The sequence below is a fragment of the Dermacentor variabilis genome, chromosome 10 (assembly GCF_050947875.1).
Source record: "Dermacentor variabilis isolate Ectoservices chromosome 10, ASM5094787v1, whole genome shotgun sequence".
In the NCBI taxonomy this organism is placed as follows: Eukaryota; Metazoa; Arthropoda; class Arachnida; order Ixodida; family Ixodidae; genus Dermacentor; species Dermacentor variabilis.
The window spans coordinates 85507791-85531158 of NC_134577.1; the positions used below are offsets into that span (position 1 = coordinate 85507791).

At 43.0% G+C, this 23368-nt stretch overlaps 1 protein-coding gene across 1 annotated transcript in view; it reads left to right on the forward strand.

Moving 5' to 3' along the window:
- LOC142559315 (uncharacterized) overlaps positions 1–20366 on the forward strand; it is a 32803-nt gene extending 12437 nt beyond the window's left edge. The window contains exons 6-7 of the mRNA XM_075670930.1: positions 18616–18806; positions 20340–20366. Coding sequence (XP_075527045.1) covers positions 18616–18806; positions 20340–20366 — 218 coding nt within the window. The remainder of the gene's footprint in view (positions 1–18615; positions 18807–20339) is intronic.
- Positions 20367–23368: the final 3002 nt, after the last annotated feature.

The following is a 23368-nucleotide window of genomic DNA, read 5'->3' on the forward strand; positions in this document are numbered from 1 at the left end:
AGAATCCCGGTAAAACGGTGCTGTATGCGTCATCTTTACAGATTATTCCCCGCGAACCAGGCTATCAGCATTAAAAATTCGTGCCGAGCTTGAAGCCTTGTCCGTTCATCGTAATATATCCCGTTTAATACTATTCCTTAAGCTTTACTATCACGTATCTCTTCATATCGAATAATGTTTGAACCCTCAGCCATTCTTGCAAACCCAAATGCATCATGTGTCGTTCCCTGGCATTTAGTCAGTCAGCTATACCTCGCATCGCGATAGAATGGAATATTCTGCCATCGCACATTGTCACGGAAACAAACGCCTCGAAATTTCCAGGCGCTCTACGCACTACCATTGCATACCTAATATATAACGTTTCACTCTTTGATGTGTAAACTGAATTTTTTTTCATGCGCGGACAAACAGTCTCCGCACCGTTGTCATATTTTGCGCAAATCATTTAAAGTTGCTGTACTGATAACTATTTCTTTTTCTGTGTTTTCACGTTGATGGACTGTAATTATATTTGTCGAAGTTTTGTTTTGTGTTGTATATATATTTACACACTGTTTGCCTCACCGATGTAACCCTTACGCTTTGTAATACATTCCCTAGAGGGCCCTTAGGGTTGTTGTGAAATAAATTATGAAATAAATATGTGACTCAGGACAACACACTTATACCAGTCTCCACGGCCATCGCGCACCTACAACTCACAATTTACATAAAGCAGTAGCCAACGACTTAAGTAAACATGTCCATACATTACATAGCAAGGCTATATGAATCGTACACTAATTTCTGTTGCCCTCGTGAGAGTAAATAAATGGAATTACACATCACACACAAGTTTAAATGTCTACACTCGATAGGAACCAATTTTGTGCGTGGCAACTTAGAATCGCTAGAAGCTCTAACGAAAACCTGCAAGCCTCAAATCACCTAATGCATAAAACAAATTTTTCCACCCGCTAACCTCGATTCGTAATGTCAGCTATTCACCCGTTTCCAGTTCTTCTTTGCTTCTCCCGCACCACTCGATTTCATGTTCTCTTCCAAGCTATTGCTCGGATATCAACCATACGAGCTCCTTTCCCATGTACACCTGCCCCCTGCCAGATATTTCTGCCGTCACCCTTTTATTTTATTCAACCGTTGTTTTTGTTTTCTCATTTTCACTCTTTTATTGTTTCCTTTTTTTTTTAATTAAATACTCACCGACACATTGCAAAGCGCAACCTGCCACAATACCTTTTTCGGCGCCTCGACCACACAGGCTGTCGCCATTTCTGTATACCGGCGTGACGATGCCTACGCTGAACTAATATACGAAGGCTAACGTCCCATGAAAGACCAGTTACCCCATTTATTGCCCCCAACACCTTCTCAATACCTTCAATGCTTCCCAACGCACTGCTGCTGCGCTTAAATAATTCTTTCAAGTAACTTCTTTAAGTTACTCGTTCTGTGGCGACTTGAACAGCTTTTCTGAAACCACGAACGGATGCAGCCTGCGACACCAATGGCTTCTGTTCGGTTTTAGCGCCGGAAAGGAACGCCTTCGGCACTAAGCTACCGCGGCGGGTATCACGCTATAAACTTTGCAACAATTGGTCATAGATTTACTATGACCAACTCTACAGGAAAAAAGCTTCTCATAGCGCGAATGCATTGAAATCAGCAGATGCAAGGCCGCCGCCATATTGCTACGCTGCACCGGTGCGCAGGCGTCGACGACGAGATACAATTCAGACGAGACGCGCAATCAGCGTGATACGGAGCCTCCTTCAGTACGGTGGCGTGATCCAGTTAAGGCGCTTGCAATCGCATCATTTAACGCACTATAAAAATTAGCTAAAAATTGTATTTTAAAGGCCTTGTGACGTTCCTGAAAAAAAAGAAAGAAATTTTAAGTCGCTTAAACTTTGGCTTTAAGTGTGGAATGCGGTAGCATTCAAAAATATACGACTGCTTCTCACGCTTGCCGTCAGCTGCAGCATATGTAACCCTAATGTTTACCGGCAAACGCTGACGCCGAAGGCTATGCGCGAAGGCGAGATTTCTGTAGAAACGCATCCTCTTGCGTAGGCGGCGATGCGGTACGATACGGTTGAGTGGAGCGCCATCTGGAGGTGTTGCAAGGAAACAGGCGCGCCACTCCGTGGCCTTACAGATTTGCGCGCGCGGCACGCGGAAATTTTGGACGCCGTTGCCGGTCTATCTATGGTAGAAATGCTGGAAGAGGGGATTGTGTTTCATTGCTTGCGTAGGAAAATTGTGTTTTCTCATACATTCGATTTACAATTCGACGCTATCATGTCCGTAGCTTTTGCGTAAGTTGTACTTTACAATTTTTCTACCTTATTTTACATTGAGAAATTCAATTACTTCAGTACTTTGTTAGCGCTAGACGGAAGGTGTGCATAGTTGGGTATGCGTGATTGGGTTTGCATGGTTCGGAGTGATTTTTGCCGAAAAGATGGCGGACGAGGAACGCGTGACGGCGATACGGTGGCTAGAGGGGGAGGTGTCGGCATCGGAGCGCCGCAGAGGCAGCATTTTTTCAGAACGATGCGGAGGCGCTGATGTCGGCTCCGAGATGCCTCCCGTACGCTGGCTACAGGTCCGCTGCGGTTATTTGGTTCCGCTGTGAAGTGCTTTCTCGCTCCGCGGCTTCTTGGGGCGCAATACGCGCATCGGAAAATCATTTTAAAGGCTAGGCGACTTTATCACTGCAGCTGGCCTAATGTACTATGTACTAAATTTGGTCATTTTATCGCCGCGCATTAGCTTCGCGCTCAGCGCAACACTTGTGAAACTCATAGTTGCACCAAACAGAAACTTCCGCAGTAGGCGGTTGTTTGCAGTTTGCCAGTGCGGCTTTAACATTTTAAGGGACTATTATGGGGTGCTGTATGCAGTTCTGTCTGGCGTGACTTTATTAGTGTCTTGAGCTACAGTCGCTTACGTCCTAATCGTCTACTGGTTGGTGCGCGCCTCAGTTGAAACGGGACGCTCGAGTGAACCATGATTATTTCAAGTTTATTTAGTTTTGCAATGAAAGGTAGAACTGTAGGCACCAATGGTCAAAACTAAGCATAATGAGGGCGTTAAGGGAAATTTGGTTTCCAATATTAGAAACCTGCAAAGAACTAAGTTCGCGTATTTAGTACCGCTCAAATAATGCCAAAAAGTGCCTTAAAAAGAATATTTATTGGTAATAAAATAATACACACGACTCTATATACATGGTTGTTAGCTCTCAAACAAAAAATATGACATGAAATGGAGCGCAAATCCAACATATAATGGAGGTATATACCCAGAAACTGTGAACAAGGTGCAGTGCAAACAATAATTTGGCGGGTGGGAAATTCGGTTCAGATATTTCTGGGCATACAATGTGATGTGAACAATTCCTGTTTTACATGTACAAACGCTTTATGTTGGTCTTGCTGATATAAACTTTGCAGTTATGGAGTTATGTTGTGCGCCTCAACTTGAGGTACCTAATTTTTTCTCGCTTCCCTTGCTTCGATGCGTTCTCTCCTGCGACAAGGATATGCAACCTCGTGATGACAAAAAACCGTATCACTTGGTTGGTGATTTCTACGCTATCATGCGCACAGCCAACCATATACAGCTTATTTATTGACAGGAAATAAGGCTCATGATGCTGTCAGCCTTCAACTTGTTAAAGCTGAAACAATGCGTGAAGGCATCTTCCATCGCAGCAACCAAGTCTGTTAGTGCCTGAGATGGGTAAAGTAGGCCACCTCTATCCATGTGGTTGTTAAGGCACGACTCTTTCGGAAGCAAGCGCGAGTCTTTTGCTTGAAGCAACAGCTAGAGAACACCATTCGCACTTTGTTCTCGTTAGCATTTTCCTGGTAACATACCCGCTAACGTAGTAGGGTATGCGAGAGTCGCTATTTGATCCCACCATTTCACGATGATCTGGCATCGCATCACAATGCTTTACCATCTCGTGAACCTCATTTAGGTGGCCCACATCCAGGAGATCATCCAGCTTACTCTGCATACCGACCAAATTTTTCCAGAGGCGTGGGTCAAGAAAGCTACTCAGAACTCCTTATGACAAGCAAAGAAAACGGGGAAGGCGAAGCTAACCTCACCACAGACTTCCCGACGCGCGCTTGGAGCCGGAGAGATTGCTCAAACACATCACGCTAGGCATCTCGGAGAAGACGAGCGCGCCACCTGGTCGCTGTCATGAAAAAATGCCGCACCGCCATACGCGGCGCAGCCCAGCCGATGCTGACACCTCCCCCTCTAGTCGCCATAACGGCGACGCTTGATTTTCTACGACGTGGGACTCTACCGATATCTCGTCAATAGCCCTACCTAGCTTTGACATTGTCCGTACGCAAGTGCAACTCGTAAATGATTGTTTTTGAATAATATATTAAGGCGAAGGCACCAAATCTGTTTGAAGGCCGCGTGATGAAGTACAGAAAGTATGACATGACCAAGGAGGGCCAGGTGTGAACCATTGTCCAGCCATGTACAAATTAACGATTATTAGAATTAATTAAGGATTGATTAGTGAATGTATTGAGGTGGATTATGATGGATTGAAGTAGATTAAGGTGTATTAACGGGGCTAAAGGTGAATTAGGGTGGATTAAAGTGGATTTGGGTGGATGAGGATGATATGAAGATGAATTAGGGTGTATTATTCTGAAATAATGTGGATTCAGGTCTATTACGGTGGAAGAAACAGGACCATAGTGGGTTAAGGCTTATGACAGTAGGCTTTCCAAGGCTTTTGTCTTCACCTATCATAGAGAATAGCAAAGGACACCTGGGAATATTTACCCCCGTATTCAGAAATGCAACTTAAGTCGAAGCCCATGCTTGACTTTATTTACATGACGCCTGGCGTTAACGTGCCCAAAGGTGCTTCGTGCTTTTCCTTCGGCGCGTTCGCGATAGGTGCCACTTAGATCAAATCAAGCGTGGGCTTCAACTTAACTTACATTTCTGAATACGGCGTTTAGTGTTGCAAAATTGAGTGACATAATGGCGGTGCCTTAAGAGTTGCCGTTTTGTAGCACAGATTTCTCAAGCGAAAAGCTTCACTACGCTAGTCAACACCGCGCTTCGCGCGAGCCGGCGTATGTCGGAATTGGCTCCGCAAGCGTGTTCGGAGTCGGCGCGGGTGGCCGCCGCAGGCTCCGTCACCTGACCTTTCGCCGCTGCCGCGCGTGACGTCATGCGCGGCGCAGGGGGCCACTGTCGCGCGCTATGCGTCTTCGTTTGACGTTCGCCGCAAGCGCGTGTTTATCGCCGAGGCCGACTATATAACGGCTTGCCATAGAGTAGGCGTGCGCATTCAACATGGAAGGACAAGAGAGTGATACTACCGATACAGAGAGCTGTGTTTATGGCTGTACAGAAATCTCAAATGTGCCCAACAAAGATGAATAAAGACGTTTAATAAACCTGCATAACTCATAGCATATATCAGTGATAAGCAATTTGCATAACTACACAAGGCACACGTATAGCCTAACCATAAGCTAACCAAAGCATATCCATAAGTTAAACTGTAAGCATAACCATAGGATAAATCATAAAGCTTAACCATAAGATAAACCGTACGCATATCCATAACTTAAACCATAAGCATATCCATAAGTTAAACCGTAAGCATATCCATAGGCTAAATAATGAAGCATAACCATAAGCCAAACCAGAAGCATCACCGAACCTTTTCGCTTCGAAATATCCAGGCTTAAGCTTAGCTAAACCCCAGCCAATTTTTTCTCTTGTGCTTTTAGATTTAAAATTTTTATGATGTCATAACTTAGTTTGGTATAAAGCTAGAACTAGTAGGAAGAAAATACACTTTGCAAAGAAAAAAGAGACGACCAGGGTTCTTTTAATAGCAGTAAAGAAAATATTCAGTATAAAGATACAGGTTGCAGCTATTTCAAGTAAGTATTATCTGATCATCCTTTGCATTTGCCTAGTACCATTCGGGGTATGAAGAGAAACTTACCTAAGGTTCCAAGGGCATCCATGGAGTCTGTGTAACGTAGCAAGAGTGCTGTTTTCATTGGGCTGTTGACTCCATTCGCAGGCACACTGCACCGTTCCGTGTCCATCTAGCGTGAAAATAAAACAAAAAACTCGACACAGGGGACGTAATCGCTTTCGTCTTATGACATTCAGTGCGCGTAAATTTGACCGCATGAGCAAAACCGGATGATCTTATTGGCTTGTTGAGCACTCCTTCACGCAAAGCCAATAGTATCGGCGAAAGTGATTGTCCGAGATTACGCTTGCAGGAAGAAAGGCTAGATACTTCTACTTGCAACTGCTTACAAATGAAAATCATTCAATTACAGATTGGGTGCCACAAAACTATTCGTAAACTAAAAGTACGTGAATTATGTGTGCTCAGGCTGTCCCCTAGCACCTAATCCGCCCTGATCTGTAGTTTCTTTTATAAGGAAAAAGCGTTAGGTCTCACAGCGCATCATTTTCTCCCACACTTAGTAGACAAAAAGGAAACCTTCTTCAAAGATATGCGTGTGTGTACACCCATTAAAATCGACCTACGCGAATACATGCTTGAGTTTTCTAGTAATCATTTTTCGCAAAACCTATCGTAACAACACGAATCTAATGATGTCTTTTCTTTCACTCTCAGAAAGTTTGCAAATTTATCAATGCATTGTTCCTGTCATAAGTGAATAATAGCTTTTCTCGCACAAGTGTACTATTAGCAATTTCCTATTTGCTCGAGAAAAAACGAATACCAAGTAATTGGTTTTCGCTTATTCGCTTTTTGCTCGTGCCTGAATTGCAGAAGATAATACGGTCATCGCCAATGCAGGTCCCCTTAGCAGGAATTGTGAGACTAGCGATAGTTATGGTGTATTCGTCCTCAAAATTTATCAAAAACTACACAGGTGCGCAACTTTTCTCTGCATTGCTCGACGCAGGCTTCTTCGAGCATTGTTAAGTGCAGTTATTTCCCAGCAAGGTTTGGTGTAGAATACCGCGTAAATGCGGCTAGTCACTGGTTGAACTTTAGGTCGGGACAAGTGCCGTAATTGTTTGATGAAGAAGCTATTTGACAGAGATGCCTAATAAATTATTCAATTTTTACCACACATTCATTCATATTTGCTATACAAGGCACCTGCATGTCTTTACGTACACTGCAAAAACGTTTACACCCTTAAGGGTGTTTTCTTGTCGCACGTGTAACGCCAGTACTTTAGGACCTTAACAAAATTCAGAGGACAACAACGGAGCTCTAAATAGACGTGTGATGACAAAAGCATAGTTGAAAATTCTGTAATCTTTCTGATAGCCTTGGGCGCTCAGAAACATTCTAAAGAAGTGTTTCATATCCATCCGTGTGAAAGTCTCCTGTCGGATATTTCTGTGTGCCGAAGGCTGTCAGAACAATTACATTGTTTCCAAGTTTGGCTTTTGTTATCGCACGCATAGTTAAATATCTGTTGTCGTTTTCTATAAATTTTTGTTATACACTAATGGTACGTGTGTTCCCCATTCGACAAGAAGACACCCTTAAGGTTGTAAACGATTTTAGCGTGTATATGTCATAGAAGAAATGACATGCAATGCTTCAGGCTGCTTACCTCTCTCAAATCGAACTTTGTCCATTCTGGATATGCAGTGCATTTTGTGATAGCTGATGCAAGGCTTTAACGAAGAAAAAGCAAAACATCATTATGCTATATTTAAGGAAATCCTATGCTAAGGAAATCCCCACTGCTCAATATTGAACTTCACTGATTCGTCTTGACTGAACCACATACCTTGAAGTGCAAACTCCGGAAATTTTTCGAGTTCCACGGATGTTTGAATAAAAGTGCCGATGTTCCTCTTCACATACACGTCGACCATGTCTGTAAAACAGCTGCGTTGAGAGTTGTGCAGATTTTTTACAAATTAATTTCATCAAAACCACATAACTTGCCTTCTCTTCAGTTTTAGGGAACATTCCGGTTTAAGATAAATAAGTTGTAGACGCAGATCATGGTGGCAAATAATGGCAGACGACAACGACTAGAAGTCGATAATCGTGAGGTAGAGTTTCAAGTGAGACACTGCTGTGGCGATAAGTTACATTCCATGTGAACGGCGAGTGATGGTTGAAAAATGGTGATTCATTGTTGGATACACAAGATTCAGTCTTCGCGAGTCGCAAGCACAGGTTGAGTCAACGTTGATCGCACTGATACTAATTGGTTAGGCCTCGCACAGTGCCCGACTTTGTGTACCTGCTATTGGCAGACCTGACCTGAACCATAAGCCATGCGGTTGAAAAAATATTGCTTTCATATAGTTGCTTTGATCATACGGATGTGAAATCTACCAGTCTTCATTGCGTAGAGAACACAATGGCGACACAAGTGGCGACATGGCACGCTGTAAACATAGGTGTAACTTTAATAACACTGTAAACAACAAGCAGTGAGCCCCCCCCCCCCCCCCCCCATACAGAAGCATGCAACAACCGCCTCGTTCAACTGTCAACTGCTTCAGTTTTGGTACCGGCGCGCCTTCCTGCGGGGAAACCACGCGTTCAATAAATGAGACAGCATATTCCAAAAGTCTTAACCGAATAAAAATCTGCCGTGGTATAAGAGAGCTGTGTGCATTGAAATTACACGACGAAGGAAATACATGCTGCAGTATGAATGGTTTCCTGCTTCCTGTTTATGAAGGCGTCCGGTCTCCAGAGTCGTACACGTTACAAAAATAATGCGGCCCATCAGAACGACTCCTCTTAAAAAGAAACGATTTTGATTACGGCTACCAATCACTGAATCGTTGCTGCAAGAAAATAATTAAGCAACTACTATAGATTAATGAATTAATTTAACGTTAGTTCCTAACCTGCTTTCTTCTCCATCATGGCACAAATACAGTATACTGAACCAGCTCGCCTCACTTTTTCAATGCGGCCTCTGCCGCCATTGCCACGTTGTTTACCTTTATCTTAAATTTCTGGGGAGCTTTCTACGAGAACCTTGAGCGCTTTTTTTTTGTAAACGCATCTGCACCAACACTTAAAACTCCCTCAAGTTGCGCGCTGGAGCGAAGGGCTTTGTTTCAAAACACAAGCACCTTGCTTACAAGATAGTGGTTACTCAATCCTGCCATGACTAGATATCGGTCTTCTGTAAAACGAAGTATTTAATTGTGAATGGTGATTTCAGATAGAAACTGAAAATTTGTCCATGTGTGATTCCCTGGCATAAACGTCAGAGGTGGTCATCGCTATGTAGAAGCGAAGCTTTAATTTAGCGGGTTACATCGGATGCATGTCCTGCTGCTTCCCTTTAACCATTTAACAATTCAGACTTAAACGACTAGTTGTAACAAACGCCACGAGACGTTCGCGTTCCAAGAAAATGTGGGCGAACCTTCAATGTTATTTATTATAAAACTGCTTTATATTGAGCCCTAAAATACTGCTTGTATGTTACAATCGCAAATATAGGCGTTTATGTTACCCGTATATGTGAACAGATAAAAAATGCATGCAAAGGCTAAGAGTATCTCTCTATGCCAGAGTCGTCAGACTGCCAAATAGAGCGGCTGAGTAGCAGCTTTTAGCTTAAATGAAGGCCGCTTGAAAGCGCATGCAGGAGAGAGAATGTGAAATTTATTGTATGAGAAAAGCTCAGGTCGGACTTACAAGAGAGGTAAGCAAATCTGCAACCTTTCTAGGCTCCGGTGATCGAGGAGCACCTGCAGGGAGGGAGAGATAAAATAAAACAATAGGAAGGCTGCAGGATGCTGAGAAACAAAACGGAGAAGAAAATTCGGTTGTCATCCCCATTCTCAAGAGTGAGAGAGAGAGAGAGAAAACGTGCTAACGCCAAAATGAGACCTCGCATGGTCATGCCGCACAGCGTTTATAGATCTATAAATGTTGATGTCGCATGCTTGGACATCAAGCAAAGTAATCTATATTGCAGCTACCACTGCTTGGACGCTCGCGCAGTTCGTAAACGGCCGCTTTGTTGGACAAGGGTAATTCATACTGTATGGTACGCCGTCATTAATAACGAAAACTATTTTATTCATGGGTGGGAACGAAGTAGCCACGCAATGCAATCTACAGCTAACCGTTTGAACACTTCTCAAACAGAACAGCACAACTTCTACCGTAGCAGAACGGTACCCACGCTGTTACGATCGCAGCGCATGTTTCATATCTCCTAAACCGCAGCTTTGAACTAAAGAATACTGCCATAAGTTCCCATTAGTGATTGGTATTTTCGGAAATACACTATTGATCGCTGCCGCTGACTGTATGGTAAAACACGCGCACGCACATCGCGATGCGTCCTCCGTCCACCTCAACGCCAGCAGAAAGTACGGTCATGCCTACTTAAATTCACTTGAGGACTCCTCGCAGAACCGTATTCCACGAAGAAGACGCCACGTCACACTAAACAGACCACGCGAGCGTGAAAACTTGCACCAGAAGTACAAGACGAAGCGCTCGCCCAAACTAGCATGTCGAATGCCTATAGAAGGCGGCATTGCGTACACAGTATGGTGGCGCCCATGAAAAAACGGTCTATAGGCAGGGTTCGTCTAAAGTGGAGAGAGGGCAAGGCGGGTGGGCGAGAGAACAGTCGAGTGTGTGTGTGACACGGCTGTGCATCTGCCAGCCTTGCGTTCTTTCGTCGAAGGGGCCTGGATGAGGAGAAAGGGGGTGGGGGGGGGGTGAGGAGCAGAGGCCAGTTAGCTGGCCTTCGCTCCGTGGGAGGCCAGTGGGCTATCTTCTTTTTGGAACAGAGAATAAAAGAAGTGGCAAACAATGGTGATCGTGAAAAAAATACTAAAATGAAATAATTATATCAATAAAACAAAAAAAGGAAGGAAAGCAAAGACAAACACAAAACAACAAGCAACCTCATGAAAACAAAACTGAGTGCTGCTGCCTAAAGCTTGAAATTTAGCATAGCAAATAGATCCTAAAGCTTCCTTTGAAACGTGTATCCATATCGGTTACGATAGTCATAACAGTTGTGTGATACAAAGAGAAATAACTAACGTGCTTGAAGTGATGCTCCTGCAAGGTGCTATAACCTGCCTAAATGAGGGTGTGCAAATTGTGGGAAGTGGAGATAAACATCGACAAGACCAAGCAGATAACGCTTTCCATGCTCACTAATACTCCTGCGAATGCCGGCATATTTGCAAAAACTCAGTCATTTAAGTATATGCGTGCGCACTTCTAGTCTAATCTAACGTGTAACGTTCACATATAGCATATAAGAAATAATGATTTTAAGAAATTAGGTATTTTAAAGCGTCCTTTCTCGGGGGCCAATGCTGAAACGCAGCTACATGCCTAGTCAACTCTAATTATGTTAGCTTTAGAATACGGTTCCATAGGTATGGACTCCAAACAGCGGTGATCTTTCAAGCAAGCTTGATTCTGTGCAGGACAGGATAGCCAGGTTTGCGATAAACGTGCTCAAAGGCAAGCCTTACATCTCTAATATTGACACACGACGCACGACATCTGGTTTGTCATTGTCTCGCTCGGTGTGCTACAGCAATACTGATTTTGCAACAAGCAATATCCTGCCGGCGCAACATATCTCTTCACCCAGAGATCATCACCTGAAAGTACAGCCAATTCTCGCAACAATATTGAAATATCATAACTTGCCATTTTTCTTGTAAAAGAGTGAAATGATATGCTGCAACAAACGAGTAACATTACTAACGTGTCATCCATTAAGAAAGAATTGCTGATGCATCTGGATCGAGTCAACATTCAGTAACCCTAATCCCGTCAATATGCATGAAATTATTATTTTCTATGGTATACTTCCTGGTCGTGAGATGACATCTGAAGGGCTCTTCTGCTTTGATTTGTGAATGCTCCATATCTGGATGTTTTGATTCTGGTATCTGGATCTGGATATCTATTGTGCCGATTATATTTTATTTTCCTTGGTGTCTGTAACCTTGCTCTACCCTATGATTGTTTAATAATCCCGCCCTATGTAATGCCCTCTAGGCATTTAGGGTATTGAAATAAATTTAAAAATTGATAAATATCTTGAACTTATGGATGAGGTATGATTTTAAGTATTTCCTATGTCGAGCAGAACGGAAATTTTACTGTAGGATGTAGAGTTTCAGTTTATCAAAGTTATGACCTGGTTGTTAGAAACGCTTGGCGACGGCTTTGGGAAGCTTTTTATCTGTATCCGCGAGATGTCCGTTCAGTCGGACATTCATTGACTGCCGCGCTTCATCAATATATTGTTTCTTACAAATGAAACAGACAAACATATAAAGCACACCGGAACTAGTGCAAGTGAAGCTAGTTTTCACTTCATGTGTAAAACTGCTTGCGGTGCTCTCACTTTTAATGTAACTTTGAAGGTGCCTGCAGGTTTTGCATCTGGGGCGACAACATTCTTTTATTATGGGTAATGACGTTGGCTGACTTTTGCATGCATTAATTGTCTTTAAGGTGTCTGCTGCGGGGATAGCTAATCCTTGTTACTAGTGGGAACGCTTTTCTGAGATGCTAGTTACTTTACAATATTGGGTAGTATTTTCGTAGGATGTTGTTTATGCTGGGGTGGGCATCAGAATATTTTGTTCTAAAGCATGGTGGTCTAAGATTATGGTGTAGGCTGTTTCTTTCAAATTTCGACTGCCTCTCCAATTTTGACAAGACGTCATGAGTTCTATCGAGAGGATCTTTCGGATAGTTTCTTTCTGCTGGTGCTACATCATGGTCATTTAGGAGGTGGATGTAATCTTTGTCTTCGCTGCAAATTCCTCTTAGTCCTTTCGCTCGTACGAGAAAAATTCTTTGCTTGCAGTGTCGCTGGAGATGACTGTTGTAGCCTAAATGTTGCTGGCTATCCATACGTTTCCGGCAAAATGTCGTTCTGGGTTTCTCATTTCATATGTAGGCCGTTGTTCCGATGAAGTTGTTTTCACTTTGAGACTGGTGAGAAGAGAATTTATTACTTGCGTGCAAGCGGTTGAAATGGGTTATTAGGGTGGTTAACATGCTTGTGACGTGTTCTCATGTTATAAATTCGTCGTCAATGTAACGCAGATGCGTGTGCAATATCACAGGCTATTATTTTGTCAGGTTTGAATAAAGCTGTCCTATGAAAATGTTGGCATAAGTGGTAGCGAATGGTGTTCCCATGCTGGTGCTCGAAGTTTGCAGCAAGTGAATAGAACCAAAATCGAAATAGTTTAGCGAGAGAACTAACCTAAGGCGTCACAGGTAAATTTCAGGAGCGTGTGGTTGGGGACACTGAGGGATATTGATTCGACTTCAATTCCAGCACTCACGGTTATTTTAGTGTGAAGGGCAGAAACATCTAAAGTGACTATAACAGCGCAGTCGCAAAGGATTTGGTTGGCGTTAGTGCCGTCACAACATCAAGGAATTGGGGGGTGTCTTGAACAAAAGATAGAAGTGTGGTGGGTATTTTTTGCAAGTGGTGATTTAAATACTTAAACACTGAAATGGTAGGTGTGTTGTTTTTAGACCATTATGCTGACCTGGGATATTGCGGTAAATATTTCTGCTAGGGTAAACTTAAATATTTTAGGAAGAAGCTAAGGCGATCTGCTTCATTGTTCTTGGGCATCATGAAGCGATATTCAGACTGCGTGGTTAGGTCCTTGAACACCAGCGCCGCTATTGCACTTCACAAAGGATCACTGTAGTCCGAAGTTGGGTTAGAGTCAAGTTTTCTGGTCTCGGTGTGGTTGCTCACTTGTTTGGAGGCCTCATTTTTGTACTTCTCAATAGGTAAGATTGCGATACTGCCGCCTTTGTAGATGCTCTATTGCAATGTGGTATTGGAGCTTAGTCCCGACAACGAGCTACCAATGAGTTCGGCTTTGTTAAGTGAACAAGCACGCAATCAAATTTTTTTTTTTTTTGCGTAAAGCGATGATGCCCCTTTTCCTTCAGTTTTTTACTACGATAATGTATCGATTTGTCACCTGGGCAGCAATTGCACATAGAGCCAGAAGTATTGTGAAAAGCGCACTCATGCTACGTAACAGAATCTCCATTGTGTCCCGATGATTTTTTTACATGAATGCCTTAAATTCTCGTAGAACGCTGAGCATATGGAAGCCATAGTCAAGAAACATTTAGGCAAAATATGCGTAACGTTCGTCTTTATAAAGAAATTTTCTTTACTACTATTAAAATGATAGTCCTCTTTTTCTTTTTGGAACATATATCTGCGAAGCTGCTACGTAGCTTGATGGAGCCCAATGTTGGAGAGCGCAAAGATTTTACCGCTACACCCATTACATCAACTCTGCGTTAAAAAAAATGCACACGCTATGGCGAAAGAATGGTTGCTTACCTCTCATTCGTGTGAGGCGAAAAATATTCATAATATGATGAGAGCTTGAATTGTGTAAAATGTGTAAGGCTCATTGCGTATATTTATTTTTAAATGACCAAATTATAAAATTTTAGCTAACGTTTTTTGTAGAGACTCTTTATTAGAAAAACAGAGAATTTTGGCGGCGCGTATACAACCGCAGGCATGCTACTGTGTATAGGGATGGGGAATGGGATTAAAGGATTTCAGAAGAAAGTGGAAAAGAAGAGAATAAAAATAAATATGAAATGTGCAAGTAGACGTGATACTGATAGTTACAGGTGATGGCGGGTAAATTTAAGCTTTTGTATGTGAAATGTAGAATATTTAAAGCTTTCCTATTAGACCGATTTCTGAAAGGTATTTGAACAATAAATCCAAAACCCTCCGTTGTTATGAAGGGCCGAGCTTTGGACCTAGGACACTGGGTAATGTTAAAAGATCGTGTCAAATCATGCCGATTTGTTGCTCAAAGAATTGTCTCTCCTCGCGGTACGCGGTCCATTCTCGTAATATGTGCTCACTTGTCTCTAAGTTGCCACAGTTATCACGCTAGGGATTAGTGGTAAGCCCTATGTGGTACAGATAATTGTTCGTGTTTGCCACGTTCAGTCGAAGACGATGGTACAATGTCTCTAAGTGTCGAGGAAGTGGTCCTGGAATTTTCGATCTTATATCTGGGTCAATGTACCGCAGGAAGGTATCTTGGTGAAACGGCAGATTCCAGATGTAGTCTTTTTCTTGATAGGCATATTTTTTCGTCTTGTTTGAAGCATCATCATCATCATCATCATCATCAGCCTGGTTACGCCCAATGCAGGGCAAAGACCTCTCCCATACTTCAACTACCCCGGTCATGTACTCATTGTGGTCATGTTCTCCCTGCAAACTTCTTAATCTCATCCGCCCACCTAAATTTTGCTGTGCCCTGCTACGCTTCCCTTCCCTTGGAATCCAGTCCGTAACCCTTAATGATCATCGGTTATCTTCCCTCCTCATTACATGCCCTGCCCATGCCCAGTTCTTTTTTTTTCTTGATTTCAACTAAGATGTCATTAACTCGCGTTTGTTGCCTGACCCAATCTGCTCTTTTCTTATCCCTTAACGTTACACCTAACATTCTTCTTTCTATAGCTCGTTACGTCATCCTCAATTTAAGTAGAACCGTTTTCGTAAGCCTCCAAGTTTCTGCCCCTTACGCGAGTACTGGTAAGACACAGCTGTTATACACTTTTCTCTTGAGAGATAATGGCAACCTGCTGTTCATGATCGAAGAATGCGTGCCAAACGCACCCCAGCCCATTCTTATTCTTCTGATTATTTCAGTCTCATGATCCGGATCTGCGGTCACTACCTGTCCTAAGTACGCGTACTCCCTTACCACTTCCAGTGCCTCGCTTCCTATCATAAACTGCTGTTCTTTTCCGAGACTGTTAAACATTACATTAGTTTTCTGCAGATTAATTTTTAGACCTACCCTTCTGCTTTGCCTCTCCTATATAGCGAGCATGCATTGCACTTGGTCCCCTGAGTTACTAAGCAAGGCAATATCATCAGCGAATCGCAAGTTACTAAGATATTCTCCATTAACTCTTATACCCAATTCTTCCCAATCTAGGTCTCTGAATACCTCCTGTAAACACGCTGGGAATAGCAATGGAGAGGTCGTATCTCCCTGCCTGACGCCTTTCTTTGTTGGGATTTTGTTGCTTTCTTTATGGAGGACTACGGTGGTTGTGAAGCCGCTATAGATATCTTTCAGTATTTTAACATACAGCTCGTCTACACCCTGATTGCGTAATGCCTCCATGACTGCTGAGGTTTCGACTGCATCAAACGCTTTCTCGTAATCAATGAAAGTTACATATGAGGGTTGGTTATATTCCGCACATTTTTCTATCACCTGATTGATAGTGTGAATATGGTCAATTGTTGAGTAGCCTTTACGGAATCCTGCCTGGTATTTTGGCTGACAGAAGTCTAAGGTGTTCCTGATTCTATTTGCAATTACCTGAATAATTACTTTGTAGGCAGCGGACAGTAAGCTGATCGGTCTATAATTTTTCAAGTATTTGGCGTCCCCTTTCTTATGGGTTTGAAGCATCGGATTTTGTAAAAGATGTTCTTTTGAAATTGTGGTATTGGAGTCCATTTAGGGCTGCTTTATCCGCTTTTTCATTTCCCGATATACCGGCATGGCTAGGTATCTGAATGGCATCACCAGTGGAACTTGATGCAATGCCCAGCAATCTTAGCCTTGTGGTGAATATAAGCAATATCAAATGCTGCAGGTTGATTCGAATGCTATCTGATAAGTCGCTGCATAGGGCATTTTCTTTTTTGCCCTGATGCCAGAGATATATGGCACGATTTCCAGTGGGGACAGTCTGCAAGGTATTATGTTTCGCGGCATAATTTGCGATGCCTGAGCAGGAATCGAAATAGACATGCTTTCGGTACCCTGTCCCAAGCGAGATGTAGCACGGGTTCTTTAAATATCCTTTGAAAAGTGGGTCTTCGTATGAATCACGCGTCGGAGGTCAATTCGAAGTGTCTCTTGTGAACATAGCACTTCAAGAGCCAGGCATCCAGCTTCTGTTACAGTTCCTGAGCGGGACGACCCCTTGGAAAAGCCTGCACATACGCGAAGGTAGTTGTTCCGGGTTTCCTCAGGTTTTCACTTGCTTGTGGGAGACAATTTGTGCAGGATCGGGAGGTAATACCGTAGTGTTCTATCGACGTAGGCCCTATGGAGGAGCACCATTGATCAACATTTGCTGCCCCGCTGTGATTCGGCTAAAAAATGGAATACGTGCGATGCCGAGCAAATCTTGTCACTCAGTTTTTTCATTTGAGGCGACCACGTGAGGTTCCTATCGATCGTCACTCCAAGAAACTATTGCGTCTTGACGCTGGAAGGGTATGACCTCCCTACACTAGTGGGTATTTTTCTATACACCTCCGCGTGAAAGCCATAGCAACGCTTTTGTCGGGGGACAATTTCAGACCCCTTTGATTTAGGTAGGCCGATATCACTAGCATATACAAAAGCAAACAAATAGCATATCAACAGCAATCTACCAAACGTTGTTCATCCAGTGCATACAGGGCAGTAATTTGAAAAAAAAAAACAACAGGCAGGAAAGAACGCATACACGAGGCACTTGTGCATGTGTCCTATTCTGACTATACTTGTTTGTTTTTGCATTTCTGGCCCTAAACGGTAGGAACGATGGCACGCCAACAATGCCGAAACCCCTCGCATACGAACTCAACTACATGAAATTAACGCACAAAAGATACTGTGGCCAAGAAATCAAGAGAAAAAAAAACAGGTGTTTTATGTTGCATTGACGAACATTGTCATAAGCATTGGTTTATATTTCTGCAAAAGGATCTTTGAAGAAACTCACCGGCAGCAGATTTTAGCCATTGTGCTTGAAAACTCTGAAATATTTCATATTTTTCGATATCTATTTGATATTTGTGTACTGAGATATGTCCGGCGAGAAGTCACCCCCCCCCCCCCGCCTGTATTTCACAGAGATAACGTGAGTAGTATAGCACACCTTTGCAGCATTTCCAATTATGTTACTCCTCACGTACAAAGGGTTCTACAAAATAGCCAATGTGTTTTATCTCGGGCAATGCGACTTGTTTCAGTGCCAAACGTCTCACCGAGGGCACGTTTCTGGACCTTTGCCTGCAAGTTAGCGCTCAGATTGTGCAAATAGCCTTGGTATAAAGGCGCGATTTAGTTTCTCGAACTCTCGATTGGCAAAAATGTGTTTTTGTCGTCCCGTAACGAGAGTCGCCCATATTGAACCCCATTGACCGTCTGCTTGCAGGAATTCCACAGGAAGCGGAGGAAGGGAAGAACAAGAGTTGTCCGGTGTCTGTGGCAATGTTTCGAGCGGACAGGACGCCTTACATGGGCACGCCAACGAACACACGGGCGATACAGCCCACACTTGCAAAACATCCGATGTAACGTTTATCAAGGATTCGAAGTTCGTACAACACTGCCGGAATACAACAGGCAAACCACACAAATGCAAATCCTGTGGCAAATCGTCCGGCCAGGCTGCTAATCTCGCTGCACATTGCCGCACACATACATGCAAGAAACCCTACATTTTCATTATATGTGACCAATCGTTCCGGCAGTCTCTCGGCCTACAAAACCATATGTGTACGCTTACAGGCGAGAAACCCTACATTTGCAAAATTTGTGATAAATCCTTCCGGCAGTCTGTCCACCTAGATAACCATATGCGCACACATACAGGCGAGAAACCCTACGTTTGCAATATGTGTGATAAATCGTTCCGGCAGTCTGTCCACCTAGGTACCCATATGCGCACGCATACAGGTGAGAAGCCCTACATTTGCAAAGTATGCGATCATTCATTCCGGCAGTCTAGTCATCTAGATAACCACATGCGCATGCATGCAGGCGAGAAACCCTACATTTGCAAAATATGTGATCAATCGTTCCGGCAATCTGCCCACCTAGGTAACCATATGCGCACGCATACAGGTGAGAAACCCTACATCTGCAAAACATGTCGTAAATCATTCACGCGGTTGGCGAGTCTCCGTAGACACCAGCAGACTCACACAGAGGGAAAACCCCATGTCTGTCAAACATGCTGGAAACCATTCAAACTCTATTGGCACAGTAGCGATAAAGCTTGCGTTAGTGAAATATGTCACCGACAAAGGAAGCACGCAGATAAAACGCCGTATGAGTGTACGCAGGCTGGATTTCTTTTCGCACAGAAAGAAACGCTCGATGAGCATCTGTGGCAGAGTAATACGTGCTACTTATGTGGAGATTCATTTGGTGACGAAGTTCAACTGCTTGCGCACCTGGTGACGCATAGGGATGTGCAGCCGCGATATTCTGTCTAATGCGCGAGTTAGATAAATCGCCCGCGGCATTTGCATAACAGCGTGAGAGTGAATTAGCGCAACCTCTTGGGCCAGTTGGTGCATGATGAACTTGAAAAAGGGTACCAGCGAAACACAAAGGACGCGCATAAGGAAAAGGCGTTAGACGCGGACGGACGCTGGACTTTCAACTGTACTTTATTATTGAAATCTACATCGCCGCACATAACCTCCGACGCATGCGCATCTTCAGCTCCTCCCAAGACACGTGCAAAGATCACATTTCAGAGATAGGTTACCGTGTGAAAACAGCCGACGCATGCGAACTTCTACTCCTCCCAAGACCTGTGCATCAATGTCAGTTTTTGATTAATCATGTTTTACCTACTCAATAGGTAAGCCTATATAAGCCTCTATAGGCGCTTACATATCGAGTAGGTAAAATATGATTAATCAAAAACTGACATTCATGCGTACATCTTGGGAGGACTAGAAGTTGCGCATGCGTCGGCTGTTTTCACACAGTAATGTATCTTCGATATGTTATCTTTGCACATGTCTTGGAAGCAGTTGAAGATGCGCATGCGTCGGAGGTTATGTGCGGCGATGTAGATTCCAATAATAAAGTACAGTTGGAAGTCCAGCGTCCGTCCGTGTCTAACGCCTTTTCCTTGTGTGCGCGTCCTTTGTGTTTCGCTGGTACCCGTTTTAAAGTGAGTGAAGCCGTCCAGGGAAACAGCACTGACATTTTTCACAGGAGTGAGCAACTAAATGCATCGTGTGCAGAGACCGACTCTTTTTGACATTTAGACTGCTGAGTAAAATGTTGGTTTAAGAAATTACGAAACAAGACGTCCTCGCCAGAAGTACCTGTCGAGCTTGAATGCCAAAGTACACTGCAGGCCCTCGCCAGCGCTCACTGTATGTAGGACTACATTGTTCGCGAACGAAGCTTTAACAAACTCATTTCAAGGCAATCCCCAATGAGCTGATAAGTATGTGTTTTGTGCAACTAGAATGTTTAAATGTCCGCAGAAGTTCCTTGACACCTCGTTTGGTTAGAGATGTATTTTGTGCAAGCGTTTTGACGGTGCACTAGAAGACAAGCTTTATTTGCCCATACTTTTAATGTTTCTGCTGTGTCAGTAGAACAAAACCCTTATAATTGGCATCTGCTTAATAACCAAGGACTGTTTCTTTGTGAACTGAAAAGTAATCTGTGCCATTATTTGAGGTTCTTCAGCCCTGTTGTTTTTGGCAGACAATGATTGTAGGTATTCTACAAAAAATAGGCACATCTTAGGTATAGAAAAGTTTATTCCATTTAAATTTTGTTCAAAGAATTGAATATTCTGGTTGTCTCGTTGGCTCTTTTATTCTCACGGAATACCTTTCTTCGGCACCATAAACTAAGTGATGACAGTAATAAGACTGTTAAGTTCAAGTTCAAATGATTTGGTGCTTCACTATATGATATGTTCTCCCTCTATAAAATTTTAGTTTTTCTTGTTTAATATGGAAGAACCTGTTTGTTTTAAAAAGTCGTTTTCACACCCTTCGAAGTCGCATGTTTGGACTCAGCTTGCTATCTAGTCATAGCTGTAAAATCTTAGTGTGATGTGACAAACGCATCCGTGCGAGCAATGACATGACAAGTAAGATACACGTTTTATGCATATTGAGGCGGGTACTTCTACATCTCTTTGAACGTCTTTCAACCGTTAGCAAATGCGAAGTTACTGCTCAGCGCATGACGCGCATGCATTTATCAGAACATTCTAGAACTTTCTCGCCCGTTATATATCTCGTCTACGTTGTATTTAAACCTTTTGTAATCGACGTGCACGGCTGACGCGAACAGATATGTGCATTCTCAAACGCGAGCGAGACGCAGCGATGACGACGGAATCTTCAACGAATCATGCGGGAATACCCGACGCCCATTAGGCACAATGTAAATTTCATGTCACCAACATATGTGCTGAAGCGTTACAAACGCACGGTTACTTACGTCGAAATTTGCCTCATTGCTCAGGCTATGGACGCAAATTGGCATATTTAACCTTCGTCCGCCCACAGCTTGAATTTGCTTCATCCATCTGGTCACCTCATTAGGAGCATCTAATGTCAATGCTAGGAGCGGTACAAAATATGTCCGCTCGATTCATTTCATGTAACTATAACCGTCATTCTAGTATAACAAAAATTAAGCTAGGCATTCCACTCCAGATATTAAGTATTCGTCGTTCTGTTGCTCTTTTATGCTTAATACTCAAACATGTTCACAGCGTAACGCCATCCCCACTGCCACTTGAAAAACCATTACGTACATCCAGGCGCCTTCCTAATCACCTCAGCATCAAACGAATATTTGGTTAAACTAAAGCTTTCGATTCCTCCTCTTTCCCACTAGCCATCGCACTTTGGAACGATCTTCCAGATGCCATTGTTTCAATCACTAACCGCAAACATTTCTATGAGCACTTATACACTCATTTTGCAAACTGAGACTGCATAATGATGCATTCTTTTGTTCTGCTTATTGTTTTCTTGGTTCTTGTTCATGCTCATCACGTATTTCCCCCATCACTCAATGCTCCGACCAGAGCCGGTGATGTACCTTTAAATAAACAACTTTCTGGGTGACGGACTCATGTGCCCGACATTATCTTTCTGCGCGAGCATAACTTGTTTTGCGAGGTCAGTTACGCCCAATAAACATTATTTCGTTACTCAATGTTCTTGCTGCTGTACTGATCACCATTACAACATATCTTTTAAAGTTGCTTCGTTGTGTCCAGATACACCCTGCAAGAGCCGTGAATACACCTTGCAAGCCCGCTTCTAACTAGCAACAAGAAAGTTAAGATCTTTCCCGAACCGCACAATGTATCCTAAGGACGCAACACTTACTTCAATGACATCCTTGTACGTGCCAAATTAAGGACAACGACGAAGCCAACATCCAGGGCCTGTGGCCACATCAGGTGCTCAATAAGCAAACATATTCAATCTAATACTATAGTAAAAAATACAGCGTTGGATTACCTTAACAAGCAAGCTTTGAGTTCAACCTCCGGATCAAGCAACGTAGACTACTGTCTTGAATGTAACAATTCTTACACACAATGCATATACAAATAGCTTGGCGTACAACTAAACCCTAACTTTACGTGAAATAATCACGTTGACCACTGCGTGACATCTGTAAACCGTTCGCTTTGTTTTTAAACGTAACCTCAAACATGCTCCCATAAACCTAAGCAAATTGATATACACAACACTCATACGCCCTAAAGTAGAGAAACCGTTAGCCATATGGGTCACTTATCAGGCATACCTGATAACTGACTTAGAATCCCGGTAAAACGGTGCTGTATGCGTCATCTTTACAGATTATTCCCCGCGAACCAGGCTATCAGCATTAAATATTTGTGCCGAGCTTGAAGCCTTGTCCGTTCATCGTAATATATCCCGTTTAATACTATTTCCTTAAGCTTTACTGTCACGTATCTCTTCATATCGAATAATGTTTGAACCCTCAGCCATTCTTGCAAACCCAAATGCATCATGTGTCGTTCCCTGGCATACCTATACCTCGCATCGCGATAGAATGGAATATTCTGCCATCGCACATTGTCACGGAAACAAACGCCTCGAAATTTCCAGGCGCTCTACGCACTACCATTGCATACCTAATATATAACGTTTCACTCTCTGATGTGTAAACTGAATTTTTTTTTCATGCGCGGACAAACGAAGTCTCCGCACCGTTGTCATATTTTGCGCAAATCATTTAAAGTTGCTGTACTGATAACTATTTTTTTTTCTTTGTTTTCACGTTGATGGACTGTAATTATATTTGTGGAAGTTTTGTTTTCGTGTTGTATTTATGTTTACGCACTGTTTGCCTCACCGATGTAACCCTTACTCTTTGTAATACATTGCCTAGAGGGCCCTTAGGGTTGTTGTGAAATAAATTATGAAATAAATATGTGACTCAGGACAACACACTTATACCAGTCTCCACGGCCATCGCGCACGTACAAATCACAATTTACATA